The sequence below is a fragment of the Mixophyes fleayi genome, chromosome 4 (assembly GCF_038048845.1).
Source record: "Mixophyes fleayi isolate aMixFle1 chromosome 4, aMixFle1.hap1, whole genome shotgun sequence".
NCBI classification, from domain to species: Eukaryota; Metazoa; Chordata; class Amphibia; order Anura; family Limnodynastidae; genus Mixophyes; species Mixophyes fleayi.
This window is the reverse complement of record NC_134405.1, coordinates 43,447,911-43,462,222: the sequence shown is the minus strand read 5'-3', so window position 1 is coordinate 43,462,222 and position 14,312 is coordinate 43,447,911. Positions and strand designations below refer to the sequence as shown.

Sequence of the window (14,312 nt, the reverse complement as noted above, 5' to 3'; positions counted from 1 at the left end):
TACTGTGTATAATGTATTAGAGAGGAGCTGTATAATACACAGATATTACTGGGATCTCCCCCAGAGGTGTCTGTACTGTGTATAATGTAATAGAGAGGAGCTGTATAATACACAGATATTACTGGGATCTCCCCTAGAGGTGTCTGTACTGTGTATAATGTAATAGAGAGTAGCTGTATAATACACAGATATTACTGGGATCTCCCCCAGAGGTGTCTGTACTGTGTATAATGTAATATAGAAGAGCTGTATAATACACAGATATTACTGGGATCTCCTCCAGAGGTGTCTGTACTGTGTATAATGTAATAGAGAGACATTAATACACAGATATTACTTGGATCTCCTCCCAGAGGTGTCTGTACTGTGTATAATGTAATAGAGAGGAGCTGTATAATACACAGATATTACTGGGATCTCCCCCCAGAGGTGTCTGTACTGTGTATAATGTAATAGAGAAGAGATGTATAATACACAGATATTACTGGGATCTCCTCCAGAGGTGTCTGTACTGTGTATAATGTAATAGAGAGGAGCTGTATAATACACAGATATTACTGGGATCTCCCCCCAGAGGTGTCTGTACTGTGTATAATGTAATAGAGAAGAGATGTATAATACACAGATATTACTGGGATCTCCCCCCAGAGGTGTCTGTACTGTGTATAATGTAATAGAGAGGAGCTGTATAATACACAGATATTACTGGGATCTCCCCCAGAGGTGTCTGTACTGTGTATAATGTAATAGAGAGGAGATTTATAATACACAGATATTACTGGGATCTCCCCCCAGAGGTGTCTGTACTGTGTATAATGTAATAGAGAGGAGCTGTATAATACACAGATATTACTGGGATCTCCCCCCAGATGTGTCTGTACTGTGTATAATGTAATAGAGAGGAGATGTATAATACACAGATATCACTGGAATCTCCCCCAGAGGTGTCTGTACTGTGTATAATGTAATAGAGAGGAGCTGTATAATACACAGATATTACTGGGATCTCCCCCAGAGGTGTCTGTACTGTGTATAATGTAATACAGAGGAGCTGTATAATACACAGATATTACTGGGATCTCCCCCAGAGGTGTCTGTACTGTGTATAATGTAATAGAGAGTAGATGTATAATACACAGATATTACTGGGATCTCCCCTAGAGGTGTCTGTACTGTGTATAATGTAATAGAGAGCAGCTGTATAATACACAGATATTACTGGGATCTCCCCCCAGAGGTGTCTGTACTGTGTATAATGTAATAGAGAGGAGCTGTATAATACACAGATATTACTGGGATCTCCCCCCAGAGGTGTCTGTACTGTGTATAATGTAATTGAGAGGAGATGTATAATACACAGATATTACTGGGATCTCCCCCAGAGGTGTCTGTACTGTGTATAATGTAATAGAGAGGAGCTGTATAATACACAGATATTACTGGGATCTCCCCCAGAGGTGTCTGTACTGTGTATAATGTAATACAGAGGAGCTGTATAATACACAGATATTACTGGGATCTCCTCCAGAGGTGTCTGTACTGTGTATAATGTAATAGAGAGGAGCTGTATAATACACAGATATTACTGGGATCTCCTCCCAGAGGTGTCTGTACTGTGTATAATGTAATATAGAAGAGCTGTATAATACACAGATATTACTGGGATCTCCCCTAGAGGTGTCTGTACTGTGTATAATGTAATAGAGAGTAGCTGTATAATACACAGATATTACTGGGATCTCCCCCCAGAGGTGTCTGTACTGTGTATAATGTAATAGAGAGGAGCTGTATAATACACAGATATTACTGGGATCTCCCCCCAGAGGTGTCTGTACTGTGTATAATGTAATAGAGAGGAGATGTATAATACACAGATATTACTGGGATCTCCCCCAGAGGTGTCTGTACTGTGTATAATGTAATAGAGAGGAGCTGTATAATACACAGATATTACTGGGATCTCCCCCAGAGGTGTCTGTACTGTGTATAATGTAATACAGAGGAGCTGTATAATACACAGATATTACTGGGATCTCCCCCAGAGGTGTCTGTACTGTGTATAATGTAATAGAGAGTAGATGTATAATACACAGATATTACTGGGATCTCCCCTAGAGGTGTCTGTACTGTGTATAATGTAATAGAGAGCAGCTGTATAATACACAGATATTACTGGGATCTCCCCCCAGAGGTGTCTGTACTGTGTATAATGTAATAGAGAGGAGCTGTATAATACACAGATATTACTGGGATCTCCCCCCAGAGGTGTCTGTACTGTGTATAATGTAATTGAGAGGAGATGTATAATACACAGATATTACTGGGATCTCCCCCAGAGGTGTCTGTACTGTGTATAATGTAATAGAGAGGAGCTGTATAATACACATATATTACTGGGATCTCCCCTAGAGGTGTCTGTACTGTGTATAATGTAATTGAGAGGAGCTGTATAATACACAGATATTACTGGGATCTCCCCCAGAGGTGTCTGTACTGTGTATAATGTAATACAGAGGAGCTGTATAATACACAGATATTACTGGGATCTCCCCCAGAGGTGTCTGTACTGTGTATAATGTAATAGAGATGAGCTGTATAATACACAGATATGACTGGGATCTCCTCCCAGAGGTGTCTGTACTGTGTATAATGTAATAGAGAGGAGATGTATAATACACAGATATTACTGGGATCTCCCCCAGAGGTGTCTATACTGTGTATAATGTAATAGAGAGGAGATGTATAATACACAGATATTACTGGGATCTCCCCCCAGAGGTGTCTGTACTGTGTATAATGTATTAGAGAGGAGCTGTATAATACACAGATATTACTGGGATCTCCCCCAGAGGTGTCTGTACTGTGTATAATGTAATAGAGAGGAGCTGTATAATACACAGATATTACTGGGATCTCCCCTAGAGGTGTCTGTACTGTGTATAATGTAATAGAGAGTAGCTGTATAATACACAGATATTACTGGGATCTCCCCCAGAGGTGTCTGTACTGTGTATAATGTAATATAGAAGAGCTGTATAATACACAGATATTACTGGGATCTCCTCCAGAGGTGTCTGTACTGTGTATAATGTAATAGAGAGACATTAATACACAGATATTACTTGGATCTCCTCCCAGAGGTGTCTGTACTGTGTATAATGTAATAGAGAGGAGCTGTATAATACACAGATATTACTGGGATCTCCCCCCAGAGGTGTCTGTACTGTGTATAATGTAATAGAGAAGAGATGTATAATACACAGATATTACTGGGATCTCCTCCAGAGGTGTCTGTACTGTGTATAATGTAATAGAGAGGAGATGTATAATACACAGATATTACTGGGATCTCCCCCCAGAGGTGTCTGTATTGTGTATAATGTAATAGAGAGGAGCTGTATAATACACAGATATTACTGGGATCTCCCCCAGAGGTGTCTGTACTGTGTATAATGTAATAGAGAGGAGATTTATAATACACAGATATTACTGGGATCTCCTCCCAGAGGTGTCTGTACTGTGTATAATGTAATAGAGAGGAGCTGTATAATGCACAGATATTACTGGGATCTCCCCCCAGAGGTGTCTGTACTGTGTATAATGTAATAGAGAAGAGATGTATAATACACAGATATTACTGGGATCTCCCCCAGAGGTGTCTGTACTGTGTATAATGTAATAGAGAGGAGATTTATAATACACAGATATTACTGGGATCTCCCCCCAGAGGTGTCTGTACTGTGTATAATGTAATAGAGAGGAGCTGTATAATACACAGATATTACTGGGATCTCCTCCAGAGGTGTCTGTACTGTGTATAATGTAATAGAGAGGAGCTGTATAATACACAGATATTACTGGGATCTCCCCCAGAGGTGTCTGTACTGTGTATAATGTAATAGAGAGGAGATGTATAATACACAGATATTACTGGGATCTCTCCCAGAGGTGTCTGTACTGTGTATAGTGTAATAGAGAGGAGCTGTATAATACACAGATATTATTGGGATCTCCCCCCAGAGTTGTCTGTACTGTGTATAATGTAATAGAGAGGAGATGTATAATACACAGATATTACTGGGATCTCCCCCAGAGCTGTATGTACTGTGTATAATGTAATAGAGAGGAGATGTATAATACACAGATATTACTGAGATCTCCCCAGAGGTGTAAGTACTGTGTATAATGTAATAGAGAGGAGATGTATAATACACAGATATTACTGAGATCTCCCCCAGAGGTGTCTGTACTGTGTATAATGTAATAGAGAGGAGATGTATAATACACAGATATTACTGGGATCTCCCCCAGAGGTGTCTGTACTGTGTATAGTGTAATAGAGAGGAGCTGTATAATACACAGATATTACTGGGATCTCCCCCAGAGGTGTCTGTACTGTGTATAATGTAATAGAGAGGAGATTTATAATACACAGATATTACTGGGATCTCCCCCAGAGCTGTATGTACTGTGTATAATGTAATAGAGAGGAGATGTATAATACACAGATATTACTGAGATCTCCCCAGAGGTGTAAGTACTGTGTATAATGTAATAGAGAGGAGATGTATAATACACAGATATTACTGAGATCTCCCCCAGAGGTGTCTGTACTGTGTATAATGTAATAGAGAGGAGATGTATAATACACAGATATTACTGGGATCTCCCCCAGAGGTGTCTGTACTGTGTATAATGTAATAGAGAGGAGCTTTATAATACACAGATATTACTTGGATCTCCCCCAGAGGTGTCTGTACTGTGTATAATGTAATAGAGAGGAGATGTATAATACACAGATATTACTGGGATCTCCCCCCAGAGGTGTCTGTACTGTGTATAATGTAATAGAGAGGAGATGTATAATACACAGATATTACTGGGATCTCCCCCAGAGGTGTCTGTACTGTGTATAATGTAATAGAGAGGAGCTTTATAATACACAGATATTACTTGGATCTCCCCCAGAGGTGTCTGTACTGTGTATAATGTAATAGAGAGGAGATGTATAATACACAGATATTACTGGGATCTCCCCCCAGAGGTGTCTGTACTGTGTATAATGTAATAGAGAGGAGCTGTATAATGCACAGATATTATTGGGATCTCCTCCAGAGGTGTCTGTACTGTTGTGTATAATGTAATAGAGAGGAGCTGTATAATACACAGATATTACTGGGATCTCCTCCAGAGGTGTCTGTACTGTGTATAATGTAATAGAGAGGAGCTGTATAATACACAGATATTACTGGGATCTCCCCCAGAGGTGTCTGTACTGTGTATAATGTAATAGAGAGGAGATGTATAATACACAGATATTACTGGGATCTCCCCCAGAGGTGTCTGTACTGTGTATAGTGTAATAGAGAGGAGCTGTATAATACACAGATATTATTGGGATCTCCCCCCAGAGTTGTCTGTACTGTGTATAATGTAATAGAGAGGAGATGTATAATACACAGATATTACTGGGATCTCCCCCAGATCTGTATGTACTGTGTATAATGTAATAGAGAGGAGATGTATAATACACAGATATTACTGAGATCTCCCCAGAGGTGTAAGTACTGTGTATAATGTAATAGAGAGGAGATGTATAATACACAGATATTACTGAGATCTCCCCCAGAGGTGTCTGTACTGTGTATAATGTAATAGAGAGTAGCTGTATAATACACAGATATTACTGGGATCTCCCCCCCAGAGGTGTCTGTACTGTGTATAATGTAATAGAGAGGAGCTGTATAATACACAGATATTACTGAGATCTCCCCCAGAGGTGTCTGTACTGTGTATAATGTAATAGAGAGTAGCTGTATAATACACAGATATTACTGGGATCTCCCCCCCAGAGGTGTCTGTACTGTGTATAATGTAATAGAGAGTAGCTGTATAATACACAGATATTACTGGGATCTCCCCCCCAGAGGTGTCTGTACTGTGTATAATGTAATAGAGAGGAGATGTATAATACACAGATATTACTGGGATCTCCCCCAGAGGTGTCTGTACTGTGTATAATGTAATAGAGAGGAGGTGTATAATACACATATATTACTGGGATCTCCCCCCAGAGGTGTCTCCTGAGAGTTTACTGTCTCTATTAGTGAGATGTTCCTCCCCAGTGGCGCACGAAGGGGGGGTTTTGAGTCTCCAGTAACCCCCCCCCCCGCACTAACCAAGTGGCCACCATAGCAGCACTGTCCTATACAACAGCCGCGGCGCTGTCAAAGAAGCGTCCGCGGCGGTGCTGTATTGTATACAGCACCGCCGCGGACACTTTTTTGACAGCGCCGCGGCTGCTGAAACGGTGCTGCTGCGCATGCCGGGCGCATGCGCAGAAGCTCTCTGTCGTGGGGTTTTTGTGGGGTTTTTTTCGGTCAGGGAGGGGGGGGGAAACCCCCTGACAATCCTGCGTGCGCCCCTGCTCCCTTAATATTTGTGTCATTTGAATTGCTGCATTTTTCTCTCAGTTGCATAGTTACATAGTTGATGAGGTTGAAAAAAGACACCAGTCCATCCAGTTCAACCTATTTTGAATCTCCTGCGATCCTGCACTTATTTTTGAAATTGATCCAGATTAAGCAACCACCCATCTGTTTTAAATGTGAAAATCCTCCCAGACCCAATATTTCAGTCCTATTTCTCCCTAGATCCACTACTATCCTTCATTTTAATTAACGTTCGTATCCCTGGATTCACGTATTCACTAAAAATTTGTCTAACCCTTCCTTAAACATATCTATTAAATCTGCCATCACAACCTTCCCTGGCAATGAATTCCATATCTTGACTGCTCTTACTGTAAAGAACCCCTTCCTTTGCTGGTTGTGAAATGTCCTCTCCTCTAACCTTAGGGGGTGACTGCATGTCCTGTGTATAGTCCTTGGCAGGCCCGGCGCTCCCATTAGGCAAGGTTAGGCACTTGCCTAGGGCGCCGGGCTCTGGAGGGCGCCACAGAATGGTAAATTACTCTAAAAATGTGCGGCGACTGCTGACCATACCTGTCATGGCCGCCGCACAGCATTCAGATGCATGGGGGAGGGGGAAGAGGCTATTGCTCACCACCGCCGCCTTACCTTGTCTCGGTGGTGAGACAAGGTAAGGAAAGATGGGGGGAGGAGGGCGCCGATTTTTGCGGGGGGGGGGGTGCGGCGCCGATTTTGTAAAAATGCCTAGGGCGCCATGGACCCTAGCACCGGCCCTGGTCCTTGGGGTAAAGCGTTCCCATGAAAGTTCTCTGTATTGACCCTTAATGTATTTGTACATAGTAATCATATCTCCCCTTAGACGCCCTTTTTTCTAAAGTAAACATACCTAAACTGGCTAACCTTTCCTCATAACTTAATGACTCCACATTTTACAACTTGTTATTGTTGGGTTTCTTGCTAGAGAGAGTGTTTTAATTAGTATCAATCTGTGACTAGATATTTTTAGATTTTTATTTTATTTTATTTTTTTAAATGAATGAAATTTGGACAGTGTTTCATCTGCAGTCATGGCCAAAAGTTTGGTTTTCCACAAAGTTTGCTGCTTCAGTGGTTTTAGACCTCTTTGTTAGATGTTGCTATGGTATAAAATGCTTGTAATTTTACTTCAGTATAAGTGTCAAAGGCTTTAATTGACAATTACATTAAGTTTATGCAAATAGTCAATATTTGCAGTGCAGTGTGATCATTAATGTATAGATTCCCAGGATAATTATTCAGTGCAGTGTGATTTATCATTCGTGTATATATACCCATGGTTATTATATGGTGCAGTGTGATCATCATAATTGTTGAGATACCCAGTGTTATTATACAGTGCAATGTGATCACCATCAGAGTATAGATTCACAGTGTTATTATACAGTGCAGTGTGATCACCATCAGAGTATAGATTCACAGGGTTATTATACAGTGCAGTGTGATCTTCCTCAATGCATAGATACCCAATCTTATTATACAGTGCAGTGTGTTCCTCAGTATAGAGATTTCCATGGTTATTATACAGTGCACTGTGATCGTCATCAGTGTAGAGATACCCAGGGTTAATTATACAATACAGTGTGATCATCATCAGATACCCAGGGTTATTACACAGTGCAGTGTGATATTCATCACTGCATAGAGACCCATGGTTATCTATACAGTGCAGTGTGATCATCATCATTGTATAGATGCCCAGGGTTATTACACAGTGCAGTGAGATCTTCCTCACTGTATTTGATACCCAGGGTTATTGTGCAGTGTGATCATCATCATTGTATAGATGCCCAGGGTTATTACACAGTGCAGTGTGATCTTCTTCAGTGTAGAGATGCCCAGGATTGTTATATGTGCAGTGTGGTCATCAGTGGAAGGATACCCAAAGTTATTATGCAATGCAGTGTGATCATCATCCATGTATAGATTCCCAGGGTTATTATACAGTGCAGTGTGATCTTCATCCGTGTATAGATTCCCAGGGTTATGACACAGTGCAGTGTGATCTTCCTCACTGCATAGATACCCAATCTTATTATACAGTGCAGTGTGTTCCTCAGTATAGAGATTTCCATGGTTATTATACAGTGCACTGTGATCGTCATCAGTGTAGAGATACCCAGGGTTAATTATACAATACAGTGTGATCATCATCAGATACCCAGGGTTATTATACACTGCAGTGTGATCTTCATCACTGCATAGATACCCAGGGTCATGTATACAGTGCAGTGTGATCACCATCAGTGTATAGATTCCCAGGGTTTTTATACAGTGCAGTGTGATCATTATCACTGTATAGATTCCCAGGGTTATTATACAGTGTAGTGTGATCACCATCAGTGTATAGATTCCCAGGATTATTATACGTGCAGTGTGGTCATCAGTGGAAGGATACCCAAAGTTATTATGCAATGCAGTGTGATCATCATCCATGTATAGATATCCAGGGTTATTATACAGTGCAGTGTGATCTTCATCCGTGTATAGATTCTCAGGGTTATGACACAGTGCAGTGTGATCTTCCTCACTGCATAGATACCCAGTGTTATACAGTGCAGTATGAGCATCATCATTGTTGAGATACCCAGGCTTATTACACAGTGCAGTGTGATCTTCCCTGCATAGATACCCAGGGTTATTATACAGTGCAGTGTATTTACAGTCAGGGCAGAGATAACCAGAGCCTTTTCACAAGTGCATAATAAGGTGTATCTCTTATATGTGTGCATTGTGAACCATAGACATTTGTTATGACAGGTAAACGTTTCCATGTTAGTGTTTTGGCTCATCTGACAGTGCAGTGTAATGTAAGTAAGGTTGCTTGATATGTTCATTTTAATGATTATTCCAATAGCTTGGCGGCATGTGGATGTCATATAGAGTGTGGCTGCAGGGTAGATCTGTGCCCTGCCACCCACTTTATCATTTTCTTGCAAATATAAAACAATCTAACTTTTGTGAGCGTCATCACACTAAGATGATCTACTGATACCACCTCCGTGTATGTCTGTATATATATGTGAGTAGTGTAATGGGTGCCTCAAACTTTGCTGGTAACCAGACGGAGTCCCAGCTCTGCTCCCACCTCCCGCAGACATAGTGCAGCTGACAGGATACTATCCAGGAGGAGGGGGTGCAGGGAGGGACTGGGAAAACATGATATAGTGTAAGATAGAAGGTGCCGGCACAGGGAGATGTGTAAGTAGCGGAGAGACTCTGAGATAGAAACTGCAGACAGATGGTACAAGGATCTCATAGGAGACAGTCTGTGAGATCAGGAGCAGCATTCTCATTGTAGAGACAGGAACGTGCCAGGGCACAGGCAGAGAGAGAAGAGAGTTTAAGAGATAAGATTGGGAGGAAGACGGGGTGTGAGAATAGAGAGAGAGGGGTGTGAGAATAGAGAGAGAGGGGTGTGAGAATAGAGAGAGAGGGGCAGGGGTGTGAGAATAGAGAGAGAGGGGTGTGAGAATAGAGAGAGAGGGGTGTGAGAATAGAGAGAGAGGGGTGTGAGAATAGAGAGAGAGGGGTGTGAGAATAGAGAGAGAGGGGCAGGGGTGTGAGAATAGAGAGAGAGGGGTGTGAGAATAGAGAGAGAGGGGTGTGAGAATAGAGAGAGAGGGGCAGGGGTGTGAGAATAGAGAGAGAGGGGTGTGAGAATAGAGAGAGAGGGGTGTGAGAATAGAGAGAGGCAGTGGTGTGGGAATAGAGAGAGAGAGGCAGTGGTGAGAGAGAGAGAGGCAGGGGTGTGGGAATAGTGAGAGAGAGGCTGGGGTGTGGGAATAGTGAGAGAGAGGCAGGAGTGTGGGAATAGTGAGAGAGAGGCAGGGGTGTGGGAATAGTGAGAGAGAAAGGCAGTGGTGAGAGAGAGGCAGGGGTGTGGGAATAGAGAGAGGCAGGGGTGTAAGGAGAGAGACAGAGGGGGTTGTGGTGTGGGAATAGAGAGAGAGGCAGGGGTGTGAGGAGAGAGAGAGTGGGGGGGGAAGGTGTGAGGAGAGGGTGAGGGGGCAGGGGTGTGAGGAGAGGGAGTGGGGGGGCAGGGGTGTGAGGAGAGGGTGAGGAGGGCAGGAGTGTGAGGATAGGGTGAGGGGGGCAGGAGGGTGAGGGGGGCAGGGGTGTGAGGTGAGGGGGGCAGGGGTGGGAGGAGAGGGTGAGGGGGGCAGGGGTGGGAGGAGAGAGAGAGTGGGGGGGGGGGCAGGTGTGAGGAGAGGGGGGCAGGGGTGTGAGGAGAGGGTGAGGGGGGCAGGGGTGTGAGGAGAGGGAGTGGGGGGGCAGGGGTGTGAGGAGAGGGTGAGGGGAGCAGGGGTGTGAGGAGAGAGGTCACAATTAGATCAAATGATAAATGGTAAAGAGAGAACAGTCAGAGGAATAACTCAGAAAGATTGGACATGTAAAGTGTGGGAAGAGTTAAACATGGACTTGGAATGAAAACAGACATACTTGGGGCTGTATTAGCCGATGACGATTCATTGAGAAATATGGGAATGTAGTAGGAGGATTGTACAACAGACAGCAACAGAGGAGGAGATTGAAGACAAAACAAGGTGCTCAGAACATCCTGCCGGTCTCCTGCCGTGTACTCTGCATACGGCCACCATGCCAGATATCAACTACTTACGCTCTGTGTCCTGGGGATACATCAAGGTAAGGACCCTCTGATGGTAATGCTGTGCTGTAGAGTGGTACTGAGTATACCTTGATAGGACCATGCTGCCTTAATCTCCGTTCTACGAGTAGATTGTACAACTGACAAGTCTTTATTTTAGTGTAACGGATGTACCTTCCATTGGGGTCTCACTCCACATGAACTGTATATTACTTATTTGACATGTTACGTCCGCGTTGACCTGTGTAACCCATCACACAACGATTTCCCTAATAATTGATCTGATCAATGCAGTAGAAAGGGTCGTTTGTCTTTTTAACCCCCTAGAATGTCTGTTGGGTCTGTCTCCTTCCTCTCTCATTGTCACACAAGATACGGTAAACAAGTAATTTCTTGACTTGATGATTAACACAATATTACATGTATTTGGTTGCTTTGAATTAAACTGTGTCGGACACCTTTCATTGTAATGCAATGTTTACTACGGTTGGTGCTATATAAATAGACCATATTTTTATTATTATTATTATTATTATTATTATTATTATTAATAATGTCTTCTCTCTGACAGTTCAAGAGAATGCTGAACCGTGAGCTGACGCACTTGTCTGAGATGAGCCGTTCCGGGAACCAGGTTTCAGAGTATATTTCCAACACCTTTCTTGGTGAGTTATAGATAATGCGTCTAACGCCGTTTGGGCCGTATTCACATAGGCCGACCTGCTTTGGGTCCAGATTGGTTTGCCTGGTTTAGACAGCAGAGTGTACACCAGAGAGATTGCTTTCATTATATTGAAGCATAGCTAGAATACATAGTAATTTGTTCTGTGTTTATTGTGCACTAATATATTAGTTTTTACTGGGGTTTTTTTGTAAATACAATAAACCTATAAAAAAAAGTGATAATTGTTCGACTAAATATAGAATATAATGCTACCAAATTATTTGGCTAAAACCACACTCTCTAAGAAAGAATAATTACCACTGAAAAACCTATAAACTAAATTAAAAGCAGTGACCATAAGATACAGATCGATCTTGTATTATAAAATATGATTCTCTGAAGAAATCACCAATCTAGGTGAAGAAACGCGTCAGCCTGCTTAAAAGATTTTCGAGCACTGACTGCTATAACTTTTTAGATATGGAATACTAACATTACAGAAGCAGTGCTTTTATACCTTATAAACAGCATGACGCGTTTCTTCACCGATATTGGTGATTTCATTAGAGGCAGAGAGTCCTATTTTTATGATACAAGATCGATCTGTATCGTATTGTCAATGTTTTTAATTTATTTTTTTACGTATTATTATTATTACTAGATGCAATTTTATAGAAGGCACAGCTTTTTCAGTGATACTTATTCTTTGTTAGAGATTGTGTGGTTTTAGCCACAAAGTTTAGAAGTGTTCTATTCTTTTAGTGCCACAATTGTCACTTTAGTTTGCGCTTTCCATTTTCTCTTATGTTATAGGGATTCCCAGGTACCAGTGGGCAGACGCGGGCTGGGAGAGGCGTGGCCGGGGGGCACACAGGCGGCCGCATCTCATGAAAAGGGATGCGGCCGCGTCATTGATGACGCGGCCGCTTCTCCTGTCATGTGATGCGGCCGTCTGTGCGCCGACGCAGCCGCATCTGATGTCATCAGATGCGGCCGCGGGGGAAACAATTGTATTTTGCGGCCGGTCGGCCTACCCCCCGGCCCTAATAGCGGCCTGACCGAGCGGCCCATGCCCCCCTGCCCCCCGAGCCAGCCCGCCACTGCCAGTGGGCAAACTGCCGCAAAGTGACTTTTTTTGCTACTTTTAATTGTTTTTTTGTTTTATATATATATTGACTAATATTTACTAATCATGGCCATATACTTTAGCACATTTAAGGTTAAATATTTCAAGTGGCAATATAATCATCAGCATTATCACCGGAGAGAGGGGCTTATTTCTTTGATGTTGCAGCTTTATGTTTTTTTATTTATTACGTTTTTCTGGCCTGGAGCAGTGAGGTTCAGCCGACAAACAAAAGCCTAACGACACTGAAATATAGAACTTAAATTAATTAGATGTGTATCTGCAGCTGACGACAGGGGTCCGGTATTCCGTTAAAGGAAAAGTTAAAAAAATGAATACACAAAAAGGTAATAGGTCAGTACTGAATTAATATCCGTTTTTACACATCAGTATATAAAATGAAAGATGGATAAGTCGGTCTAAAAAATTCTGATTACTTTAATAATGAGCAAAGTACAAATAAGCATACATTAAAATCAATTAAGACATATCTTAAGCAATAATGGAACTTCTGTGCAGATCATTAGTGTTCGGACATCCTTACGCTCCTCTCTGAATCAGGCTCTTTATGTATGTAAGTGTATCTTGCAATTGAAAAAGTTGCACATAAGTGACTATGTATGTACTCTGTATTCAGAGCTGACGTTTAGTCCAAGGGGTAAATTTATCAAACTGCAGGTTTGAATAAGTAGAGATGTTGCCTATAGCAACCAATGAGATTCTAGCTGTCATTTTGTAGAATGCACTAAATAAATGATAACTAGGGGCCTGATTCATCAAGGTACGCAAATGCATACGCATCTGCTAAACGGGACTTGAGCTATGTAAAACACCACATACGCAGCGCAAACAGAGCAGATACTGCACTCAAAGTCAACTCAATCTCAAACTCCAACGCAAATATAACGGTTTGCGTCACTCAAAGTATGGAAAACAGATGCGTATGCATTTGAGTACCTTGATGAATCAGGCCCTAGAATCTGATTGGTTGCTATAGGTAACATCTCCACTTTTTCAAATCCGCAGCTTGATAAATTTACCCCCAGGTGTGAGAGAGCAGCAGATGCGTCCGTTTGACAACAGACACACCCCTCAGACCGTTAGATCTAACTTACGAACATGTACAAAAAACTTTTATTTTATATGTTACGAACCGAGTTGCTATGAAGTATCATTTGAAATTGTAAAAGTAATAGAAGTTCCCGACGTGTACAAAAAAAAATAAATAATGTTGTTATTTTTGCTACATGACGCTGGGGAAATCCTAATCTAAGGTTGAGTAACTACTAAATTCTCCATAAGCGTCTTTGCAAGCCTCTAATTACAAGTGTTTTCTAGTTTGGGTATTCGTCATCATTATCATTATCCGCTACTTATAGCTGCCCCTGACTACCAGCAAATAAAGCCACTTTTTCATGTGTATTTGGAACTGTCTGAATCCATACA

At 41.9% G+C, this 14,312-nt stretch overlaps 1 protein-coding gene across 5 annotated transcripts in view; it reads left to right on the top strand.

Annotated features, from left to right (window-relative positions):
* PDE4A (phosphodiesterase 4A) overlaps positions 1–14,312 on the top strand; it is a 237,722-nt gene that overhangs the window by 200,440 nt on the left and 22,970 nt on the right. For all 5 annotated transcript variants that reach the window (XM_075206827.1, XM_075206828.1, XM_075206829.1 and 2 more), the window contains one exon: positions 11,648–11,741. In XM_075206827.1, coding sequence (XP_075062928.1) covers positions 11,648–11,741 — 94 coding nt within the window. The remainder of the gene's footprint in view (positions 1–11,647; positions 11,742–14,312) is intronic.